This window comes from Monodelphis domestica, chromosome 4 (assembly GCF_027887165.1).
Source record: "Monodelphis domestica isolate mMonDom1 chromosome 4, mMonDom1.pri, whole genome shotgun sequence".
Classification (NCBI taxonomy): domain Eukaryota; kingdom Metazoa; phylum Chordata; class Mammalia; order Didelphimorphia; family Didelphidae; genus Monodelphis; species Monodelphis domestica.
The window spans coordinates 362324674-362343910 of NC_077230.1; the positions used below are offsets into that span (position 1 = coordinate 362324674).

Consider the following 19237-nt stretch of genomic DNA (forward strand, 5'->3'; position numbering starts at 1 on the left):
GAGGCCATACTTGAAAGGAGAACCTCCTGCCTCCAAGCTGGGCTCTCTATCCACTGAGCCACCTCACTGCCCCCTCAGTCACTTCTTAGAGTAATTAATAAAGGCTTGTTGATTCGATGCTTAATTGTTTCCTTCTTTGTCAAATCGGGTAATAATACTTTCCCTCCAAATCTCAAAGGGTTGCTGTAAGGAATTCACTTTGTAAACTATAAAGAACTAAGGAAATGTGAGCCATTTTTATTGTAGTCCTTTAAGATGCTATCTCCTTTGGGAAGCCTTCCCTGACCACTCTGGCCGATGGGGCAGCCCAAGAAGGCTACCGGAGAACAGATAAGATAAAGCCTCTGGATGGAGAAGGGGGAATGACATTTTTCACCACATGTTTGATCATCTTTCTGTTAGACTCTATAAATTCCAGAACCAAGTCTTGTGTATGTTTATCTTTGTTTTCTTAGCTCTTGGCAAAGCTTTATATGAAATGAGGACAGTGTCCTGGGACTTGCCTGAGAGTCAGAACAGGGTTCTGGTCCTGACTCTGTCTCTGACTTGCTCTACCACCTCCAGATCTTCCCCTTTTTGGGTCTCCTATTTCTTAATTATAAGGTCCCTTCTAGCTCTTACATCCAATGATTTGATGAATATGGTGTCCTGCCTGTTGACTTAATGTTAGAGTGGTCCTAGCCTTGATCTTCATTTGAGGCTCCTGACACTCCCCTCCTCCAATGAATTTTGTATCCCACCTCCACTTGGGGCTATTATCCCTCTCCACTCTCTCCCTCACCCCCAAATCACCCACAAGCAGGCCTTCTTCCTTCCAGGTTACCAAAAGCATGAATTTTAGTCTGTTGTACCGGGGTGCCGGGCTCCCCGACTGCCCTACTGCTTCTGGAAAGTGACCTTCAGGGAAGATGGTCTGTCCGCTCAGAGCTCAGGAAGCAGCCAGCAGGGAGAGATCTGATCCCCAGAGGGGGGCCCTCACATCTGGGCCAGGGGCTAATCCCTGGACAATGGAAGAGCCAGCAACCTGAACCTCTCCGGGTCAGGACAAAGGGCAAAGCCAAGAGTGGGCAAGATCTGGTCATATCCTCCCCTCTCCTCAAACCCTTCCTTTCCTCTTTTATTCCCTCCCTCTCTTGCTTCCATCTCTCACCAGGCCCTGCAGCTCCATCGATCCACCTTTCCGAGCAAGCTCCTGTCTTCTGTCCAATGTCTGGGACGGTGGACTTGGCTCCTGGCCCCTGCAGAGCTCCCTCTGTGGGCCTGGGGAGCAGGGGGTGGGGATGCTGATGGAGGGGAAGGCAGAGGAGACCACAGGGTCAGGAGGGGGAGGAGGGACTATTGGGAGCAGAGACAGATGTGACCCTGAATGGGCCTACGAGTTCCAGAAGGAGGAGGGGGAGGGAAAGGGTCAGAGCATCTGCCTGAGTTTACTAGGCACCCCTTAGGGCATTGAAGGAATTTAGGGCTGGGGGTGTGCAACTGGTTTTAGGACAAGGAAGCTGAGCCTCAGGGCCCTGCCTGTGTCTAGCCCAGAGCCAGCAACAGGCAGAGAAGCAGCCTGGGGAAGAGAGCTCCTGGTATCCCCCTCCCCCAATGGCCCACTGAGGTTAGGAGGGGGGAGGGAGGGGGAGCGGCATATTCGATTGGGATTTTATTTTTTCTCTGGACTAGGGGTGGCGTCTGGACCGCTCCCTCCTATAACCCCAGGCCCGCAACCCTCTCATGTTGGCTAGAGGACTGGGAGTGGGGGGGCGGGGGTTGGGAGCCCACGTGCCCCCCCTTCCCGGGGGTGGTGAGTCACCAGCTTCTCTCACAACTCTCCCTACATAGTCTCCACACTCTGACGGCCGATACCAAACTACGGTTGCAGGGGAGAGAGGTCCCCAAAGCCCTTCCTCAAGCCCTTTTTGCCTCTCTCTTTTCCTCACGTAAAGAGGGGTACTCGCACTGTGAGTATTCTCTGCCCTGCTAAAGGCGGAGCAGTAAAGGCTACACCTTCAACCCACCTATGCTGGGTAAAAACGGGGGGCCTGTTCTCCCCTCATTGACACACTTGGTACAGGCCAGCTGAGAGACCGGGGCCGGAGCCGGGAATCTGTACAATAGCTCTGGGGCCGTGGCCGGGGCCGGGCCGGGACTGGGCAGCTGTTGAGGCCGTCGCCGCCCCCCACCCCCACCGCCCCGCCCCGAGAGCCCGGCGCCCGCGGACCTCGGCCTCGCCAGCTGCACCGGGGCCCCCGGGTCCTAATCGCTTGCATTTGGAGGTGCGGGTGAGACCCATCCCCCTGAGCTCCAGAAGAGGAAGAGGAGGAGGAGAAGGAAGAAGAAGAAAGGAAGCCAAGGCGGGATGAACCGTCCTATCCCCCCAGAAGCCACGGGGGTGGGGGAAGCACCGAGCTCGGACCGGCGCCGCCTCCGCGGCTGAGATCTCTAGGCGTTCCGCAGTGGAGCAGACCCCACCCCGTCGCCCAGCAGCCATGGACCAGGGCCAGCACCAGGAGCCGGACCCCGGCGCCCCTCAAGGTACCCGCCGGATTTGCCTAGGGATTGGGGCTCGGGCGATGGACCTCAGTCTTTCAGCAAGGCGGGAGGCCCTGGGTGGGCTGCGTGGCCAGGAGGCCTAGGATGGGGGTGGGGGGCGCCCGCCTTGGGCGTGGAGTCCTCCGCTCTCCTCCCGCCCCCATCTCAGCCCGAGACTGCTAGGGAGTGGGGAGTTTTAAAAATAAAAGCTGCGGCCGTGGCTCCAGTTCAGTGGCATCTTCTGACAGCTGCGCCCCCCCTCCCCCCCGCCGCGCGGCTGCCGCTTTCCCTTCCTCTAGCCAAGGCCACTGAAGCCTTCGGGATGTGCTTGCCTAGGAACCAGTCTCCCCCGATTTAGGGCCTGTTACTCCCAGGGATTCTTCGCCAATCTGCCGTCACGACTACCCACAAATGTCCTCAGCTCGCAGTCCTGAAAATGGCCCCCAGACTTCGCTGGGGCTCCCGCCCCCCACCTCCTTGCACCCAGGGACCGCTCCTCATCCCCCCACGCTGCGCCTCCCCGGCTCCAACTCTCTCCTAGCTTCAGCGCTCCCGACCCCCCTTCTCAATCCTTCCCTTGTCACATGCCTCCCCAGCCCAGCCTCCGCTTCCCCTTCTCTGGGGTTTGTGTATGGGGCGGTGGGGGTGAGGGTGGAAGTGGGGGCGAGTTGCTTCTCTTCCAACTTGTGGCGCTGCCTCATGGGAGGCGGACGCAGAGCCCCTTCTCCACCGCCCAGCCCGTGGCAGGGATGGATTCCACAGATGAGGAGTGGTGTGGAAGAAGGGATAGTCCTGGCTAGATACTCTGTCCGGGAAGGCTCCCGCTTCTCCCCCCTTCACCCGAGTTGTCAGTCTTTTTGGGACTTCGCAGTTGCAAACCCAACCTTCCCCCCCCCCCCCATCCCCAGCCCTCTGGGAAGCCTGGAGGTCACCCCCCATCTCCATGCAGAACTGGATTCTTACTCCACCCCCCCCCCCCATTCAGATCGCTACCCTCCTCCATTCCCCATCGCTCCAGCTGCCACGAAGTGTGCGGGTGGCTGGGGCAGCAGAGGCCGAGGGGGAGGGGGGAGGCCCCGACTGCACTGTGGCTGCCAAGTAACTGGCAGAATAAAAGCGAGGGTTGGGGGAGGGGAGGGGAGGGGAGGGGGAGGCGGCATTGTTAGGGGCGAGGGCGGGAGGCTGGGAGGGGGCCCTGACTTCCCTTAGAGCCAGGCCAGGCCCTGGGCCCCTGGGCTCCTTGCAGGGCATTGGGGAGGCCCAATTACCCAGCCTTCAAAACTCATTTCAGGATTTGGGGTGGGGGAAGGGGACGAAGCCAGGACAGATCTCTCAACGCCTTCCCCTTCCGACTCCAAAAGACTTCTCCCTTTTACTTCCAGGCCTGATTTCCCCACATTTACTACTATCATCATTCAGCAGAGTTCTTATAGGCCTCAGTTTCTCTACTCAATAGAATGGGGGCACAGGCTCTATTTACATTTTCTAGGTTCTGTTCCCCCCTCCCCAGAATTTCTTGGGGTCTGGGGTAAAAAGGAGCATTATCCCCATTGCCCATCTCCCCTCCTCCCACAAATAATCAGTTCTGAGCCTGCTGCAGGGTAGGATGTGATTAGTGAGTGGGCACAGGTTTGGTGGAGGAGAGGGAGGGAAAAGCAAGCTTTTATGGGATATAACCGGCATGTGTCAAAGGGGGAAATACCCATAGAGCTAGGCGCTCAGGACGCCTGGGTCCTTTTCTACTGACTCAGGTGGAGACGTGGGCCTGAGCCCAGCTCCCTCCCCACACCTTACCCCAGTTTGCTTCCAGGAGTCACCGTGGCATTCCAGTCACCTCCTTGGCCCCTCGGGGCCCCAAGCTCAGGATGAAACAGTGTCTGTGGGTGTGAGGGATCCCAGGATAGGTGGGGTGGCTCTGCTGCCCAGTGGGTGTTCACTGTAACCTCCCAACCACAGCCAATGGTACTGGTATGGGTGCTCCGCTCTGTGCTAGGGTGTGGGAGAATGTGGGATACTGGGAGGGGAAGGTCTGCGGCCTTTGGGTAATGGGGTGCTTTAGAGCACAAGTCTGACAGCCGAGGTGACTGGATTCTTAACTTTGCCTGGACAAAGCTTGAGAGAGCTTGGTCCTGGCAGCTTCCCCAGGACTCAGAACAGACCCTGCAGGGTTGTCGATACCCCCACTTCCCAGCCAGTCAGCAGCAGGATGTGGAAACTGGAGAAGGAAGTGGTCTGTACGCTAAAGTTACTGGTACTATAAGGGATTTGGGTGGAAGAACTAGTTTGCAGGGAGGGGAGCATCTCTCAGCAGAGGAGACCAGAGATGATGAACGGGATGACTTGTAGAGAGCAGGGACCACTTCTGGACTAGGGAGTGTGTATGGGGGACCTTAGATGGGATGACTGCTCTGTATACCCCGTGGGGATGAGTAGCGTCTCTATAGAATGGACTTGGATGGGCAGACGGCTCTGTCTAGAGGCTGGGGTACCCTGGATCAGGTAACTGATTTGGATATTGAGGAAAGAACCCTGAATGAGATGAATAATCTCGACTCAGAATCCCTGCTCATTCATGGTCCAGGACACTGAGTGTTGGGCTGGCTAGTCAGGTAGTCAATGAACATTTATTATGTGCCGGGCACTGTGCCAATCACTAGAGATACAAAAAGAGGCAAAAAATAGTCTTCGCCCTCAAGGAGCTTACAATCTAGTGGGAGAGACTCAGGTGAAAATTCTGCCTTTGACACTAGAGGACAAGTGCCTTAACCTCTCAAAGTTTCAGTATCCATCTTTATAAAATGGGAATAATACCGAGAGCATCTTCTTCCCCTGGTTGTTGCTAGGCGTAAGTGAACTGATGTATATAGAAAGCACTTTGCAGACTTGTTAGTTTTCTGCTGGGTGACCCGAATGTCTTGATGGAGTTTTAAGTTATCCAAAGGTGCAACTGGTGATGATTATGAAGAGGCAGGGTCCTGGATAGAGTATTTGGGGCAGAGTCGTTTTTCTGTGGCTCTGGCATTCTCCATTCTTCCCCTCCTGTTCTCCCTCCTCCTTCCCCTTCTCCTCTCCCAACCTTGCTGTATCGGGTGGATGGGTCCCAGTAATGAGGCTATTAATGAGCCTCTAATGTGCTGTCATGCATATACAAATGAAGGGAAAAGGGCCTGAGAGTTCCCTCCCAGATCAGTGCCAGCTCCAAGCTTAGAAAGGTAGAGGTACCTTGGCCCCCTTCCCCAATTCCTGGCTGTAGTGGGTCTGTTTATTGGCCCCTCTGTGAGAGAAAGCGCCCATGGGTACCTACTAAGGGACACTGGGGGCCACATAAGAGGTATGGAGCTTCTTAAGAAAGGAGACCCCTAATCTGGTCATGCCTAAGGCCTCAGGGGGCCAGGCAGCCATGCCTACTGGCACCAGCTGGGCCTCTGGGTAAAGGGAGCCAGCCGGGTGAGCCCCAGATAATGTAGCTTTGTTTTGAGGGTGGCAGCCCTGCCTGGCACCCCTGGGCACGATCTTCAGTGTCACTGAGCCAGCTGCGAGTCCTGTTCATCCACTCCCAATGATGGGGGCTGCCTGCAAGGAGTAGGGGATGGATAGCAGCAGGGTCAGGGGAGCAGTGGGGTGTGATCCCCCACAATGCCCCTTCTCATCCCCTCTCTCCTCTCGGGGGCCTTACCAACCCTCTGGACATCAAGGTTTGGCCTTTGCAGCGCCAAAGGAAATGAAACTATGACTGTTATGCAGATTTTCTATTTGACCTTGGACAAGGTCACTTAGTCCTTCTGAGCCTCAGTTTCCTTTTCTGTAAAACAAAGGAGGTTGTACTAAATGGCCTCTTTGGCCCCTATCAGTGCTAAGATTTTATGTTCAATGTTCTACAGCTAATTCTGTCATGCTGTGATTTAAAAGGGACCCTAGATTTGCAACATGGATCAAATTATCTGGAGAACGACCAGCACCTCATTTCCTTCTGTCATGTACGATGCACAGACTCAGTACTAGTGAGTTGTAAGGATCCAGATGCAAGTCCCCAGCCTCTCTGCTCATCTTAGACCTATGTCTCCTGCCCCCATCCTCACTTTCCCAGGGCAAGCCCAAAGCTGCCTACCATTCAGAAACTCAGACATCCCTGGGGTCAGTCAGGACCAGACTGGCCAGGTCCCAGAGAACCCCCGAAGTGGAGACAGCTGGGGTCCTTGGATGGATCTGATTCGCCAAGATCAGAGCATTTGGAACCCAACCTCTACCCTTTTCGCCCCAAACTGCCTTCCCTTCTTAGAGAGATCATCTCTTCATTCGTAATCCCTGCCCTTCCAGCCCCAGATCTGGGCACCAGGGAGCTGATGAATGGCCCGAGAGCTGGGGTTTAAGTCAAGAGTCTGGGAGCTCCAAGGGGCTGGCCAACCGGTCTGCAGGGTCTGGTGGGGCCCAGGCGGGATGTCATCATTTCCTGCCCCTGAAATAACAGGAAGTGGGTGCTCCTGATTGGAGGCCATGAACAATGGGGGGCTGGGGCCAGACTAGTGGGAGAGGAAGGTTCCTTCCCTCCTGGTCCCTCCTCCTCCCACCCCCAGCCCCCACCTTGGAGCTGCGTAACACAGAATCAGGGAGTCTGACACCTCCTCGTAGATGCCCAGCCTCTCCTTCCAGGGACCTTCGAGGGGATAGGATCATAGAGCCCTCATCTGTAAAATGAGCATCAGACTAGCCTCAATCCCTAAGGTCCCCCCAACTGTACATCTCTGATTCTATGGGTTCAACTAGGGTGAGAGGAGATTCAAAGATCCTAGGATCATAGATTTAAGAGTGGGAAGAAACTCTGCAGGTACTTAGTCCAACCTTCCCTCTGTGACAAAGAGGGAAACTGAGGCTTGAGAACTCAACTCATGATCACAAGGTTTGAAGTAGCAGAGCCAGGATTTGAATCCAGGGCTTCCAACTTCAAATCAGTCAATAATACACTGTCTCCCATTCTGCCCCTCCAAGAGCTGAGTCATTTGTGGCCTGGCCCAGAGAAGCTAGAATGCCGCTCTTGGCAAAGAGGAGGTGAAGTATAGATGTGGAATGAGTCTTACATTGTCAGACATGGCTAATAATTTGATTTGTTTTGCTTAACTATATCAACAACAAAGTACAGGGTTGGAGGAGAGAGTAATCGTTGGTAAGTGACATAGAGATGAAAAAAGAACAGTAAATATAACTTTTATTTAAGCCATAAAAACATTTACATTTGAAAATGTTTCTATAATGAGCATGCTGGGACTCCCGGACTTCAAAAGTTCCTCTGATTCCATGTCAATATTATTATTGACTGGCCTTGAACCACCCAGTGGAGATGGCACCCCAGCCTTTGAAGAGCCCCTGCCCCGCTGGCTCTCGCTGGAGATTTGCCCTTGGTTCCACGCAGCACAACGGGGGAGGTCTCAGGAGGGAGTATCTTAGGATTGGCCAAAGAGGGGTGGTGGCTGGTTCCAGATATGGGAGTAGGGAACCGGTCTGCCACTCGGACAGAGCAAAGGGCAGTCCGTGGTGCCAGCAGCCCTGAGCCTGAGGTGCATGTGCTCCAGGACCCTGGCTCGTGTGTTCCTTCGTGCCCCTCTGTCTGCCCATCTGTCTCTGTGGGAATCTCTGGGCGGAGATCTCGTCCTGTGATTCTGCTGATATAAGAAACTGCCAAATGGAAAAAACTCCCTTTATTTTTATTTTTTAAACCCTTACCTTCCGTCTTGGAGTCAATACTGTGTATTGGCTCCAAGGCAGAAGAGGCTAGGCCCAGGGTCACCCAGCTGGGAAGTGTCTGAGGCCAGATTTGAACCTAGGACCTCCCATCTCTAGGCCTGGCTCTCCATCCACTGAGCTACCCAGCTGCCCCCCAAAAACTCCCTTTATTAAACGCAGGTTGGTGCCTTCTCTGCCATTTGCCATCTAGAACACTAAGATGTTAAGTGAATGCCCCAAGGTCTCACTGCCAGTATGTGTCAGGAGCAAGATTTGATCCCAGACGGTCCTGGCTGCAAGGCCAGTTCTCTTTCCACACTGTCTCCCTAGTCTAGTGCCACATTGCTTCTCATGGGAATCTCTCCCTATATATTATATATGATTATATGTAACACATATTATATATAACATAATAATATACTATATTATATATAACACATAAGAAAAAATGGACATACATATCCATTTTTATATCCATTTTTGCTTATGTGTTAACAGAGAAGCTATTTATTGTACAGTGCCTTACCAAGAGTGGAGCCCAGAAATATACATGTACATTTTCATATGCATGGAAATATATATATGTATGTTTACATCTATGAGGAAATCGATTTACATATGGAAATGCATGTCTATTTTATGTGTGGAAATATGTATGTTTCTATCTGGAAATAGGAACATGTACCTATATGATAATATTTATAGTTTACATATATATATCATGGTATATTGTATTTATATTACATGTTCCATCTTAGATTATATATGATATGTTTATGTGTGTGTATAAAAAAGGGTTTTTTTCTGTTCCTCTACACTTACTTTGGGATACTGGTTTGGAATCAGAAGAGAAGGATTCAAATTCTTTCTCTTCTACTTAGTACTGGCATGACCTTGAATAAATGATTCCCTTCCTGTATCTTGCGTTCCTCATGTGTAGACTGAGGGGCATAGACTAGATGACCACTAAGTTCCCTTCCAGCCCTAAATCTGTTCCTAATGATCATAATAAGAGCTAGAACTATTGTGTCCTTTAAGGTTTTTGAAGTTATCTGTAAATGTTATCACATTCAGTCCTTCCACCCATTCTGTTGGGTATCTCTCCCATTTTATGTATATATATTTATTTATTTATATATATATTTATAGTCCCATTTTATGGATGTGAAAATTGAGACCAACAGAGGTTTAGTGACTTGCTCCTGGTTATTATATAGATTAAAAAGCCCCCAAGACAAGATTTTCACCCAGTTCTTCCTGGCTCTCAAGTTTCACCCTCAGTGCTGGGTGCAGAGTTCTTTACTAGGTTCGGGAAGAGAAGCAGATTTAATAAGGCACGAACCCTGCTGTCATGGAGCTTATGGTCAGGTGGGGGAATGAGACACGTGGACACATAGTTCCGATGCACAATGTGACATAAGGATCTCTGTGTGTGTCTCCAGTTCTTGCCTGCGTATGAGGTTGGGGTGGCGTGGCTGAGAAGGGTGGCCATTTCTTCCCTTGGCTTAAGCTCCAGGGGGAGACCAGAAAATATCCATGAATTACAGATGCTGAAAACTCGGCACTCTGTGGATGAAACTAATTATAGAGGGAAAGGGTGGGCTGCCCCAACTTCATCTGGGCCCGTCCCTAGTCCTCTGCCTTCTTCTGGGGTGCGGCTATCCTTACCTCTGGGCTTGCTGTCATCCCCTCCCCTTCCCGCCAGGTGCCTCACTTCCTGCCATGTCAGAGTGGCCAGCCTGGGCAGGAGTCTCTGCCTGCCCTGCATTCCCGTCCCCTGAGCTCAGCACCGGGCTCTCCGTGGCACCTGTGTCCTCCTCAGCAGCAGGGGAGCTAAGGCTGCCTGCCCCTCGGATGACGGGACTCCTGCCTTCTAGAGGGCAGAGGCAGAGGGGTGGCAGGCATGGCTCCAGGAGGGCGAGGAATAAGGGTCTGAGCCCCTGACAACACACCCCAGAGTGCAAAGAGCACTTCATCTTCCAGAGTCCAAGTTCAAGGTTTTTGTGTGTCAATTCCTAGCTGTGTGACATCAGACGAACCTCTTACAGTGTCGGGGATTTCATTTCTGCAAAATGAAGAAGGTTGGGCTAAGTGGACCTCGAAAATCCTTTCCTGCTGATCCTACCCTTTATCCTCGTTTGATACATTAGATCATAGACTCACACATTTAGAGCTGGAAGAATACTTAGAGTTGAAGCTTCCCATTTTACAATTGAGGAAACTGAGACTGATGTTAAATAACTTACTCAGGGCCACATAACTAATAAGTACTGACTGTAAATCCAAAAGCTACCTCATTCCTTTTTCCAGCCAATTCATAGGCATGGAATTGGAAAGTCTCATAGAGGGACTTTGGAGGACTTCAACCTGTCTCTGAGCAGGGATTCAGTCTACAATATTCCTTACAAATGATGATGTAGCATCCGCTTAAACATCCCCATGGCAGTGGGGATGTCACCATTTCTTGGGGCAGCCCATTCCACTGTCAGACAGTTCCAGTGGTATCTGTTTTGTTTTGCTTTGTCATCAGGAATTTTAAAAATTATTTTATTAAAAATTTTTAATTTCATTTTATATCATGCCATTTGAATATGGGAATTAGGAGAGGCCCTCTTCTGCTCAGCTTCCTTTGTTGCTCCCATTACTTCCAATATTTTGTGAAAATAAGCTAGAATGCCCCCCAAAAGTTATTTTATTCATGCTTTAAAAAAACAACATTCTTTATTTTATTTTTAAAGTATTTTTCCATGGTTACATGATTCATGTTCTCTCCCTCTCCTCTTCCCTCCCCCCTCCCAGAGCTGACAAGTCATTCCACTGGATTCTACGTGTATTATTAGCACTCAAAACCCACCTCCATATTATTCATTTTTGTAATAGAGTAATATTTCAAATCCAAAACACCCAATCATATACCTGTATAAACAAGTGATAAGTCATATGTTTTTCTTCTGTGTTTCTACTCCCACAGTTCTTTCTCTGGATGTGGATAGCGTTCTATCTCATAAGTCTCTCAGGATTGTCTTGGATCATTGCATTACTATTAGTACAAAGTCTATTACAATTGATCGTCCCAGGATGTTTCAGTCCCACGATGGGGTTCTGCTCATTTCACTCCATATCAGTTCATGAAGATTTGTTCAGCCATTCCCCAATTGAAGGGCGTCCCCTCATTTTCTAATTTTTTGCCACTACAAAGAGCGTGGCTATGAATATTTTTGTGCAAACATTTTTTTTATCTCTTTGGGATACAAACTTAGTAGTGGTATGGCTGGATCAAAGGGCTATGTAGTCTTTTAAAGCCCTTTGGGCATAATTCCAAATTGTTTTCTAAAATGGTTGGATCCGTTCACAACTCCACCAGCAATGCATTAGTGTTCCAACGTTGCTGCATCCCCTCCAACATTTATTATTTTCCTTTGCTGTCATATTGACCAATCTGCTAGGTGTAAGGTGGTACCGTGGAGTTTAAATAACACTCTTAATCAACTAGCCTTTACTAAGCTCCTATTATGTGCCAGATACAAAGAAAGGTAAAAACATAGTCCCTTCCCTCATGAGGCTCACAGTTTAATGAGGAAGACGCTCTGAGAACAACTATGTACAAATGAGACATATGCAGGAGAAATTGGATGTAATCAGCAGGAGGAAGGCACTAAAGCTAAGAAAGACTGAGAAGGGTTCACTATAGAAGGAGGAAATTTAGTAGAGACTTAGAAGGAAACCAGAGAAGCCAGAAGGACAAGTTAGAAGGGTCAGAGGTCCAGGCATGGGGGACAGACAGCCAATGTAATGTCCAAATAACTCCTTCTCCGTTGTAACAAAGAAGCATACAATTAAATAAACAATAATAGGGGCACCTAGGTGGCACAGTGGATAGAGAGCCATGCCAGAGGCAGGCCTGGGTTCAAATCTGGCCTCAGACACATCCTAGCTGTGTGACCCTAGGAAAGCCCCTTAAACCCCATTGCCTAGCCCTTATTGTTCATCTGCCTTTGAACCAATACATAGTATTGGTTTTAAGATGAAAAGTAAGGGTTAAAAAAAAGTTTAAAGAAAGAAATAATAATAGCTAGTATTTCTAGAATGCTCAAAGATTTGCAATGCAATTTACAAATATTCAGTTTTAATTCTCATAAGAACCCCAAGAGTTAAATGTTATTATTCCCTTTTTACAGATTAAGAAACTAAGGCAGGGGTCACATAGCTAGTAAATATCTGAGGTAAGATTTGAACCACAGTCTTTCTGACTCTAGGTCCAGCATTCAATCCATTGTGCTACCTAGCTGCAATAATGACACATGGAGCATGTTTGACAATGTAGGCCAGATTTTGTCCCCAGAATCCATCGTGTCTCTGAGGAGGAGCAGGAAGCATATTTCACCAACTGATATCACAATTGGTCTTTGCATTGATCATAAGCCTTTCTGCATCGTTTATTATGGTCATTGCTCAAAGTGTTGGCCAGCTTCTGCTTCCTTAACTCGTCATCAGTTTGTGAGCCTTCCTAAGTTCCTCTGAATTCATTATATTTGTCTCTTCTTGTAGGTCAGTCATATTCTATCACATTCATATGCCAGTTTGTTTAGTCATTCTCCTGTAATGGCCTTCCACTGTCCTTCCTCTCCTTTGCCACAAAAAATGTATATAGCCAAGACTATATATGCAATATGTAAAATGTTATAATTGTTAGGCAGTTTCCCCTTACATCAGATGGAAAATTGTCTCCCAACGGTTTTTGTATTCCTTGTTCTTCCCTCTGGGGTAAAATCCAGCCCCTCTTGTATATGACCGTCCTTCAGATTCTTGAAGAGATTTCTCACGGTCCCAGCTGTCCCCCCTGTCTTCTCTTCTTCCTTCAGAATATCACCAGTTTCTTCAAACGGTCCTCAGAGACTCCCTCTGCCGCCCTCCACATTCCCTACCCTGAATCTCCATCTCCTCTCTCATAGGGCAGCCTCCTGTTTGCGATGGAGAGTGACTGCTTAGAGGGTTGTTCATGAGTTTTAAGGAATTGACGTGTCTCTCTTGTTGGCTTTTGTCTTTCAGTTGAGGCAGCTGGGACTTCCACGGACTCAAGGATTTCCCTGGCAAGGGACCTCTCCCCACAGACTCCTGCTCTGGTTCCAGATACCCCGCCAGATACCCCTCCGGCCATGAAAAGCCCTCTAGGGAGTGCTCAGCCCCCAGCCTCCCCCACGATAGAGTTGGACACCCCTCTAGAGCAGACAGTACCCCAGAAGGAAGATCCTCACCCTTCTGGGGTACCTTCGGAAGAAAAGAGTGGGAATCTTGCCCCACCCCCCGGAGGGACTCCCCAGGACGCCAAGTCCCCTGCCAGGAGCAGTCAGCCATCCCCAACTGCTGCCCCGGGCTCCACCAGCCCCCATCCCAAACAAGGTAGGTGTGTACTCCTTCCTGCACGAACATCCCGCGCCCAGAGTCCCAGCCCCATTTCTTCTGGGGAGCAGGTAGATGAGCCTAAATATTTGCCTGCCATGTCCCAGCCCCCAGCAGCCTGGGTTGCCACTCTCTTCTCTAGACTTAAGGTACAGACTCCCCTTTCTTTTATCTGGGAAGAGGAGTTTTACTGTTGTCATTTTCAGTCCTGTCTGATTCTTTGTGACCCCATTTGTGGTTTTCTTGGCAGAGATACTGGAATGGCTTCCCATTTCTGCCTCTAACTCATTTTTACAGATAAGGAAACTGAGGCAAATAAGATGAAGTGACTTGCCCAGGGTCACACAGATAGTAAGGATCTGAGGCCAGATTTGAACTCAAGAAGATGACTCTTCCTGACTCCAGACCCAGTACTCTATCTACTATGACACCTGGCTGCCCTTTGGGAAGGGGGGGCTTGTTCCAAAAAGGGGAGGAAATTTGTATTGACTTTCAGCTAACCCCAACTCTTGTCTCACCCCACATGGTACCCAGATGCCAAGAAAGCTGGAGAAAGACACAAGCTGGCAAAGGAACGGAGAGAGGAGCGGGCCAAATACCTTGGTGAGTGGGGCCTTGGGGAGGGAGAAGGGATGGATAGAATTCTTTTAGAGGATCCTCTGGATTGGGAAAACCCCCAGAGGAGGTTGGCTCACTCTGTTCAGGGCTAAATTTCTGCCCCTACTCTTATGAGTCAAGCTAAAGATTGTCATGATCTGATAGAGAAGACTTGGTTGCAGTCAGAAGACCATTGGATTAGCAATCAGAGGACCTGAGTTTGAATCCCAGATCTGCCACTTAAACTGAGTCCATGTCAGTTTTCTAATCAGTGAAATGGGGATAATGATTGCTTCTAACTCGTATTTGTAAAATGCTTTGTAAATCTTAAAATACGACATAGATGCTATTTTAGCTTATGATCTTCTGAGGGGGAATCAATTATTATTACTTCTCTGACTTTGGGCAAATTACTTCACCTTTCTTGGTCTCAAATTTCCTTCTTTATAAAACGAGAGGGTTGGGGCAGCTAGGTAGCACAGTGGATAGAGCGCCAGGCCTGGAAGTAGGAAGACCTGAATTCAAATCTAGCCTCAGATACTTTTTAGCTCTCTAACCACGGGCAAGTCATTTAACCCTGATTGCCCAGCCCTTATCCTTCTGTCTTAAGAGGTGTTACAAAGACAGAAAATAAGTGTTTTAAAAAAAGAGGGTGGATCTTCATGGTATCTAAAGCTCCTTCCAGTTCTACGTGTAATGATTTTTCATGGTCCCTCTGCTTCTGGGCTCCTGGTCTTAGTCAATTCATTTCAACAATTAAGCATTTACTATATACAAAGCTTCGTTTTAGGCACTGGTAGGAAACCGAACGGAAATGGTTCCTACCCATAGAGAGCTTATGATCTTCTAAGGGGGAATCAATGTGTAAAGAGAGAAGTCGATACAAAATAAATACAGAATAATGTAATGGGAGGGGGGAGGCAATCAGGAGCAGCCTCTTGTAGAGCCTTTCATGACACTTCAGTGGATCCTTGAAGTGGGTGAGGAATTGATTCTCAGAGGCAAAGGGGAGAACATTCTTAGCTTGGGGGGGGCACAGCCTTTTCAAAGGCACGGAGGAGGGAAAGATAATTGTATGGGAAACAGCAGGGAGCTGTTTGGCTGGAGCTTAGAGTGTCCAATGGGGAGTAAGGAGGAATTAGTCTGTAAAGATAGGTTAGAGCTAGATTGTAGTGCTTTAAATGACCAACAGAAGAGTTTGTAATGATGATGATGATGATGGTGACAAGTAACATTTCTATTGCTTAAGTTTTGCCAAGCATCTTTACCTATATTAACTCCTTTGTATTTTATCCTCAAGACAGCAAGTAGTCATGGGAGAAGCTTCTTGAGCAGGAGATTGGCATGACGGGTGGAGGATGGATTGGAGAATGAGTGGCTAGATAGAACAGTCCTTGGGGTGCTAGACTTGGAGGAAGCAAGACTTGAGTTCAAATTCAAATTTATCGGGCTCTAGCTGACCAAGTGGGTCCTCAGCAAGTCACTTTCTTCTCTGGACCTCAAGTTCTTCACCTGTAAAATGAAGAGATTGGATTCTCTAGTTTCCTTTGAGCTCTATGTCTGATCCTAGGGGAGCAACCAGAATCAGGGAGACCTATTAGGAGACTGTTGCAATAATATGCGTGCGAGCTGATGAAGGCCTGAACTAGTTATGGCGGCTGCATGAGTTAAGAGAAGGGGACAAACTCCAAATGAAACAAGCATTTCTCTTTAGAATGCTAGAATAGAAAAAGAGGATTGTAAATGAAAGTGAAAATCTCTGTTATTTATAACTTGCTTGGGACAGGTCATTTCACCTCTGAGGCTCCGTGTCCCTACCTATAAAAATCAAGAATTTGGAAAAATGAAAAAAAGAGAGAGAAGGGGATAGATGGGAGAGATATTGGAGAGGGAGAAGGATCTCATTGAATGTGGGGAGCGAAGGAAGAGTAGAAGACAGTTCTGAGCGGTTGGGAGCCAGAGAGACGAGAAAGATGGCAGTACCTTTGACAAGTACGGGGAAATTGGGAGGATGGCTTGGTTTAGGAGGTTAAGAGATAAGCTGCAGGGGGCAGCTGGGTAGCTCAGTGAATTGAGAGCTAGCCCTAGAGACGGGAGGTCCTAGGTTCAAATCTGGCCTCAGACACTTCCCAGCTGTGTGACCCTGGGCAAGTCACTTGACCCCCATTGCCTACCCTTACCACTCTTCTGCCTTGGAGCCAATACACAGTATTGACTCCAAGACGGAAGGTAAGGGTTTAAAAAAAAAAGAGAGATAAGCTGCATTTCTTCATGAAACTTCCTGTTGAGATTAGAGTTAAAGACACAAGAATGTTACCTATCCGGGAAGCCTTTGGGGAGGAATTGAATCTGGACTTTTAAGACTGTGACCAGCTACCCCTAAGTGTCCTGGCCTGTTTTTTTACGCAGCGGCCAAGAAAGCCATGTGGCTGGAGAAAGAGGAAAAGGCCAAAGCCCTCCGAGAGAAGCAGCTTCAGGAGCGGCGCCGACGGCTTGAGGAGCAAAGACTCAAAGCAGAGCAGAGGAGGGCAGCCCTGGAGGAGAGGCAGCGACAGAAGCTGGAGAAGAACAAGGTATGTGCGCATCCTTGTGGACGCTTGGTGCTATGTCTGTGCATGTGTTGGTGTGGGCATTCCTTTTGAAATGAGGGGTGAAAAGAGAAAGGGTTGTATTGGAAGCGAGATGGAGTAGTGAGTGCCTCGATGAGCTGGAAGTAAGGAGGATCTGGGTTCCAGTTCTCTCTTAGACATTTACTAGCTGGGTCAGCTTGAGCAAGTCTCTCAGTCTCTGTGAATTCCAGTTTCCTCCACTGTAAAGTGAGGATAATAATGGTACCTATGTCATAGGGTGGTCCTAAAGCTTAAATGAAATACACACAAAGCCTTCCCATTGCAAACCTTTAAATTTTAAAGTGTTAAAAATTAAATTAAAATATAAATATAAAATTATTTAAAACATTATACATATTAGCTATTCTTATTAGAAGATGCATTTCTGTGTGCACATATATGTGTGCCTATCTTCTGTGCACATGCCTGTGGGAGCCTGTACTGAAAATAGAGCCCAAGGACTGGGTTCAAATCCTGTCTCTATATCTAGTTGTCTGGAAAACCTTGAACAAGTTATTCCTCCTCCCTTCCCTCATCTGAACGAAATGACCTCCGCAATCCCTTCTCTCTCTCTAGAGCTTTGGTCCCTTTGTTCTGAAATCTGTGATTTAAAATGCATATCAATTTGTGCTGTGAGCAGGTCTGTGTATTTGTGTATATCTTGAGAAAAGATCAGTTTGGGATTGGGAGAAGCAAAATAGGGGAAAATGGAAGGAGGGCTCATCTGGGATGGAGGAAAAGGCCTGTGCCCTCCATGGAGAACTCAGAGCTGGACTTAGTTTAAGAAGCTTTGGAGGATAGAAAAAGGAAAGGAAGGAAGGAAGGAAGGAAAAAGGAAGGAAGGAAGGAAGGAAGGAAGGAAGGAAGGAAGGAAGGAAGGAAGGAAGGAAGGAAGGAAGGAAGGAAGGAAGGAAGGAAGGAAGGAAGGAGAAAGAAAGAAAGAAAGAAAGAAAGAAAGAAAGAAAGAAAGAAAGAAAGAAAGAAAGAAAGAAAGAAAGAAAGAAAGAAAGAAAGAAAGAAAAGAAAAGAAAAGAAAAGAAAAGAAAAGACCTCAAGTCCAAATGAGGAAACAAGTTCTCTTAGGGAGATATCATGTCCTCTAGCTATAACCTGAAAATAATTTTTTAAAAGCATAAGAACAAGTGAGATGCAATAATGATGGGAGATATATATATATATGTATATATATACTGTATCTATCTTTCCATCTCTTATCTATCCATACATACATACATATACTATCTATCTATCCATCTATGTCCACCCATCCATCCTTCTATCTTTCTAGCTATCATCTTTCTGTCTATCTATCTATCCATCCATATATTATCTGTCTATCCATCCATGTATCTATCTATCTATCTATCTTTCTATCTAGTACTGGGAACTTTACAAATATTTTGTTAGAGATTCACACCACCACTTCAAGATGGGTATCTTTATTTTTTACAATTGAAAAAACGGAGGCAAAAAGAAGTTAAATGACTTGCCCAGGGTCACTCAGCTACTAAGTGTTTGAGGCTAAATCTGAACTTGGGTCGCCCTGATTAGAGCTTCAGCATTCTGTCCACTGTGCCACTTCACTACCTTAGAGGCTGAGGGAAGTTGATAGAATTGTGAGAATTACATAGCTAAAGTGCTTTCCAAACTTCAGCCAATACATAAATGTTAGCTGTTATGATTGGGGCTAATCTAAGGAGGCTCCCAAGAAGAGAGAGATTTTGAGCCTGGTTCTGCAGGAGAAAAGATTAAATGGAGGAGAGGGTTATTAAAATTGACACGGGGCCCCACTCCCCCCAGGAACGTTATGAAGCTGCCATCCAGAGGTCAGTGAAGAAGACGTGGGCAGAGATCCGGCAGCAGCGATGGTCCTGGGCAGGAGCCCTGCAGCAGAATTCACCAGGACACAAGAACAGTGAGTGGGCAGATTGGTGGGGATGGGAGGGCTGGAGATGGTGGCAGGGAAATGAGAGCGGTCTGGGAGTACTAGAGGAGGGAGCTCAGTGTGAGGGAAGCAAGGGGAGAGGTTTGAGGTCCTGAGAGAACTAGAGTGTGCAGGGGGTGGTGTTGGGGGGCACTCCTGGTACCCGTCTCTTCATCCAATGCAATCTCCCCAGCCTACTCTACATCTGGGCTGAAGAAAGGATATGTATAACTAGAGGGGAGCATGTGGGGACAGGGGAAGATGGACGCAGAGCAAGGGACCTGGGGATTAGTTCAAGGTACATCTCATCTTATATGCTTGATATGTTTCTGAAGTGTGAACACTGAAATTTTGTAAATGGAATCTTTCCCATTGCCTGCCATTATCGTATCAGAGAGATGTTGTCTTCATCTTCAGTTTTTGTTCAGTAAGCAACGACTTCTAACACTTGAGCTAAAAGTTCCCCTGA

General features: G+C 48.3%; 1 protein-coding gene across 2 annotated transcripts in view; it reads left to right on the forward strand.

The window, feature by feature from the left end:
• Window positions 1–1765: 1765 nt before the first annotated feature.
• The window catches only part of MAP7D1 (MAP7 domain containing 1), a 32203-nt gene continuing 14731 nt past the window's right edge, over window positions 1766–19237 (forward strand). Inside the window, exons 1-5 of one of the 2 annotated variants that reach the window (XM_056795148.1) lie at window positions 1766–2523; window positions 13288–13638; window positions 14173–14241; window positions 16645–16808; window positions 18645–18759. In XM_056795148.1, coding sequence (XP_056651126.1) covers window positions 2478–2523; window positions 13288–13638; window positions 14173–14241; window positions 16645–16808; window positions 18645–18759 — 745 coding nt within the window. In that variant the 5' untranslated portion in view covers window positions 1766–2477. The remainder of the gene's footprint in view (window positions 2524–13287; window positions 13639–14172; window positions 14242–16644; window positions 16809–18644; window positions 18760–19237) is intronic. The other variant, XM_056795149.1, reaches the window with a different exon arrangement.